General features: G+C 49.2%; 1 protein-coding gene across 1 annotated transcript in view; it reads left to right on the forward strand.

The window, feature by feature from the left end:
• The window catches only part of Wdr27 (WD repeat domain 27), a 118459-nt gene that overhangs the window by 35744 nt on the left and 77642 nt on the right, over positions 1-5073 (forward strand). The window contains exons 4-5 of the mRNA XM_026787472.1: positions 2409-2533; positions 4890-5003. Coding sequence (XP_026643273.1) covers positions 2409-2533; positions 4890-5003 — 239 coding nt within the window. The remainder of the gene's footprint in view (positions 1-2408; positions 2534-4889; positions 5004-5073) is intronic.

The raw sequence follows: 5073 nt of genomic DNA on the forward strand, positions 1-5073 counted from the left end.
CTGTGGTCAGTCTTACTCTGAGACCCTGCTGGCTGTTTGGCTCCCGTCTTCTGACTTGCGTCCCCTCACTGAAATACAGGTTTTTCTTTTTTTCCCATCAGAATTCCCTTGATGATCTTACGCAACAATTCATGTGCTGAAGGCTTACCCCTTGTTTCCATCTGGAGCTCCTCTGAATTCGGCCTCCAGAGACTTCCTGTCAGAAGTTCCTCATCTTGTCTAAGCACTTTAGATGGCAGGAACTGTTGTTCCTGCTCCACAGAGCCCCCTCTCACCATCTTTCTGTCTGGATTCATCAGAGCTCCGTCCTTCAGTCGCTCAGGTTAGGACCTCAGCTCACTCCGTACCCAATCATTGTTGAGTTTCATCTGTTTTACCTTTAAACCCTGTCTCGCATTTAGTCACCTGTCACGCGTCCATAGGTGCTAAAGGCACAAGCTGCCAAATCCTTCTTCTGAATTCTGATTTACTTCTAACCATCTTCTTTTGCCTCCATCTCTCTGTGCCTGTGTTTAATTCTCAACTCAGTAGCCCGAGGGTACTTTCAAAGTTACTCAGCTTCTGCCAGTGTTTCCTCAAAGCCCAGCAACTCCTCACCCATGCAGAGAAAGAGCCATGCATGCGGCCCCACCCTCAGCCTGTTGCAGCCACTGCCAGCGTCACGGAGTCCCTAGGTCTGGACACAGGTGTTGGCTGCACTTGTCCTCCTGCTGCTTGGTCTCAGCTCTCCCCGATGTGCCACGCCTTTATGTGGGCTGCCTCCTCCATGTAACTCAGTCATCTGTTCCGCCTCCTGGGGTTAACTGCTGCGTCTTCTCCTCATGCACGTTAGTCTTCCACAGAGGCAGAGGCTGTCTCTTGGGAGCTGATCCTGCAGATGCTGAAAAGATGCTGGCATAGCATGTGTAGTCCAGGCTGGCATGTGTAGCCCAGGCTGGCATAGCATGTGTAGGCCAGGCTGGCATAGTATGTGTAGCCCAGGCTGGCATAGCATGTGTAGCCCCGGTGCTTGTGAAAGAAGGCAAATCCTGAGTGAGTGGTTTTGTTTGTGACACGCATGCATTCCTTTCTGTAGCATTCAGTCAGGGTTCTCTGAAGGATCAGAGCTGGTAGCATGAAACAGAGAACTGGTACAGTGAATGTGTGTGCGAGTGTGTGTGTGTGTGCACATATGTGTGTGTGCATATGTGTGTGCATATGTGTGTGCTAGTGTGTGTGTACATATGTGTGTGCGCACATGCGTGTGCGAGTGTGTGCATATGTGTGTGCGCACATGTGTGTGAGCGTGTGTGCATATGTGTGCGCGCACATGTGTGCGAGTGTGTGTGCGCACATGTGTGTGCGAGTGTGTGTGCATGTGTGTGCATATGTGTGTGCACATGTGTGTGCGAGTGTGTGCGTGTGTGTGTGCATATGTTTATGCACACGTGTGTGGAGGGGAGTATCAGAGCACCTTATAGGCTGTGTAGATCAATAATGATTGTCTCCTAAAAGGCCAGAAATCTTGCAGTTCAGTCCCTGAAACTGGATGTCTCACCAGTTCCAGTTTGGTGCTGGAGTCCCTTGGAATTCCTGGAGAGCGGCTGGCCTTCCGTCTATCTTAGAATCCCCTCACAGTGGGCTCTGATAGCAAAGGAATGCCCCAGGAACAAGGTAGATGAATTTGAACGCAGGGGTGAGGGCAAGCAGGCAGAGAGTGAAAGTTCCCCTTTTCATGTTCTTTATGTAGACTGTCACTGAAGGTGTGTTATAGACTTAGGGTAAGTCCTTCAACATCAAGCGATTGGATTTAGGGTGGGTCTTCCTTCCTCAGATGGTCCAACCAAGAAAGTCCTTCACAGATGTGCCCCACTGCTTAGGTTCTAGTTGATCTCAGATGTAGTCAGATTGACAGCTTAGCTGAGCCACCACATACAGGGTCTTTTGTTTGCCTGGTGACACATCTGTGGTGATTAGCAGTGGTTTCTGAGGCTCAGGGCAGATGGCAAGCACCGTCTGTTCTGGTTAGCTCCATTCAGTCTTCTCTGCACGTTCTGCATTGCTACTCAGGGCTCTGCAGGCTGCCGTGGAGATGTCGCCTTGGCAGTAAGAGCCTCAGGGGTCAGAGTTCTCATAGCACGCTGTCTGCAATACTGGTCAGAGTTGATCACTGCCAGAGCTGGATGGCAAGGGACACAGGGAAAAGTGCTGGGTTGGTCTGTGCAGCTCTTCTGTGTGCCCGTGGCCATCTGAAGACCAGTTTCTTTATCACCTTGGTCCTGCACTGAGCTGCTTCAGAACAAAGACTGTGCCCACTATCACCTCCCAGCCAGCTGTTCCTCTGCTTGTAGCCCTGGAGCAGAGAACCGTCCAGGACCCATTCTTGTGACATCTGATGACCTGACGCTCGTACCTGGAATTTGCTCTAGGGGTGACTCCTCGAGGGACTGTCCTGGGCTCCCTTTTACAAACAGTGCTCTGTTTGAGATTTAGTCCAGACGATCGTGCTGTTGCAGTGTGTGCTGGAAACAAAATCTCCGTGATGGATGTGGAGGTAAGGACGACACACGTGGAGGTGCCAAGCACACATTGGGTGGCACCTTCCAGGCCGGGTTCCTGTTGGTGAGTATTTCACTCCTCCTTCCCTTTTTATAGTGGCAGTTTGGTTTGATGTATTTTGTAAAGATGTGTGTGTGTGTGTGTGTGTGTGTGTGTGTGTGTGTATGTGTGTGTATGTGTGTAATCCAAAGAAAACATCTTGATCTTGTAATTGATAAGACACTAGAATCATGTTAATGTGAATTTGTGTCAGGGATATTTTTCATTGGCACATTTACCAAAACAGTTCTTTCTTGATGAGTCTCCTGCCTTAGGAGTCCCCCAGAATCTGCATAGCACAGTGCTTCAGCTGTGTACTTGTCAAAACCCACTTCCCTCGGTGGCTCAGACTTCTCACTTGTTTCTTACTTGAGACAGTTTACCTAAAAGTGTATATCTCCTAGATTGGGGATTCTAGCCCAGCATTTGTCGGGCACTGGGCTTGAGCATGGGAAAGCAGTGCCAGGTGTTAGAAGATCTCCCTGGAGAGAGGGAAGGAGCCTCTGCTCCCCGAGTCCATGGAGAGTGCCCAGTGCCTGGAGTGGCTGTCTTACCCGTTGTTGGGTAACACAGCTATGGAGGAGCTCTGTCTGCTATGGCTTTCCTTGTGATCTACTTCAAAACTCTTGGGCAAGGAAAGACGACAGCCAGGAATCATGAGGTGCTTATCCTCGGCCCTAGGATGTGTGAGACATTTGGGGATACGAAATGTCCTAGTCACTGTTTGTTGAAATAAGAGCAGTGGGCTGCGTCCCTGGCACCCGGCCGCCTGCACGGCTAGCTTTACCTGAAATAATTACACGGAAACTGTATTCTTTTAAACACTGCCTGGCCCCATTAGTTCAAGCCTCTTATTGGCTAGCTCTTACATATTGACCTAACCCATTTCTATTAATCTGTGTAGCCCACAAGCTGGCTTACCAGGAAAGATCTTAACCTGCGTCTGCCTGGAGTGGGAGAATCATGGCGACTCTGACTCAGCTTCTTTCTCCCAGCATTCTGTTCTGTTTACTCCTCCCACCTTTGTTTTAACCTATCAGGGCCAAAGCAGTTTCTTTATTACTTAACCAATGAAATCAACAGATAGAAAGATGACCCTCCTCCATCAACTGTTCTACTGCTGTGAAGAGACACCGTGGCCAAGGCCACTCTTACAGAGAAAGCATTTGATCAGGAGCTTGCTCTTACAGTTTCAGAAGTTTCAGAGGCTTAGTCCACTGTCCTCTCAGCAGGGAACATGGCAGCATGCATGGCGCTGGAGCATGCAACTCTAAACCTCGTCTATCGGGGTTGTATCTGTCTGTCTGTGGATCATCTGTAGACCTGTGACCTGTCATTATATATCTTTGTATGCCTGAGTTGTCCTTACAGTCTGCATAAAGCACCGTAACATTCAAGCATCTTCCTGCCACGGGACAGGGAGCCCACTGGGACCAGAGCTGAGAGGCAGCTCTGACTCTCAGGTCCTGTTGTTCTCAGCATGTTGCTTAGGGCTTATTAGAATGTGAGCCAGTCCATTTACTTCTAGGCCAAGCCTGGGCTGTGTGAAGTTAAGAATTGAAGAAAGGGATAGCTCACTCCCTAGTAGCTGTTACCACGGTGTCTTGTTATATTTTGGTTACTTTCTACTGGAGATCAGCTTCAAAGGGAGGTAGAAGATAGGACAGGCACATTCAGATAGGTGTGTGGGGGGTAGGCAGACAGTGATAGAGAAAACAGATGACAGAAACAGAGACATAAAGGAACAGTAGTTGCCTTTACCCTGAACCGTATGGGTTGTTGAGAAGAGGCTGACAGGAGAAAGCCACAGAGAACAGGAAGTCTAGGAGATGCTGGCTCCCTGTTTCCTACAAGGTCAAATTCAGCCTGTTCTCACCTTTCCCTTTCTGATTATGCCCCTGCCTCAGATCTTGGGTATCAGGTTTAACTGTGATATGGGTAGGGTAGGCCCAGATGTGGAAGGAGTGGTATATAAAATGGAGTTTATCCTTTAAATTAAAAACAGTGTGTGTGTGTGTGTGTGTGTGTGTGTGTCTGTGCAAATGCATGCAAGTGCATGCAGGAACGCATGCCATAGCACGTGTGTAGAGGCCAGAAGACACCTATAGAATTGGTTCTCTTCTTCCATCGTGTGCGTTACAGGGACAGAACTTAAGTCTTCGGACTCAGGGGAAAGGGCCTTTACCTGCTGAGCCCTTTGTCTGGCCTTGTAGAATTTACTTCAGCAACTCTCTTTTCTGTGGTGGACTGTGATTTCTTGATGTTGATAATTCTAGGAAATTCCTTGAGTAACCTTTGACAAATCCTCCTAGAAGCAGTCTGTGCTGGTGGAGCTGCAGGGACATCAAGGCTCAGTGACAGCTGTGGAGTTCTGTCCCTGGCAAGCACACATCCTCATCTCAGTGTCTGAAGACAGAACCTTTAAGGTGGGCAGCAGGGGCTCTGGATGTAGGGACACTGTGGACACGGGGATGCTGTGGACACGGGGATGCTGTG

The sequence above is a fragment of the Microtus ochrogaster genome, linkage group LG9 (assembly GCF_000317375.1).
Source record: "Microtus ochrogaster isolate Prairie Vole_2 linkage group LG9, MicOch1.0, whole genome shotgun sequence".
Lineage (NCBI taxonomy): Eukaryota > Metazoa > Chordata > Mammalia > Rodentia > Cricetidae > Microtus > Microtus ochrogaster.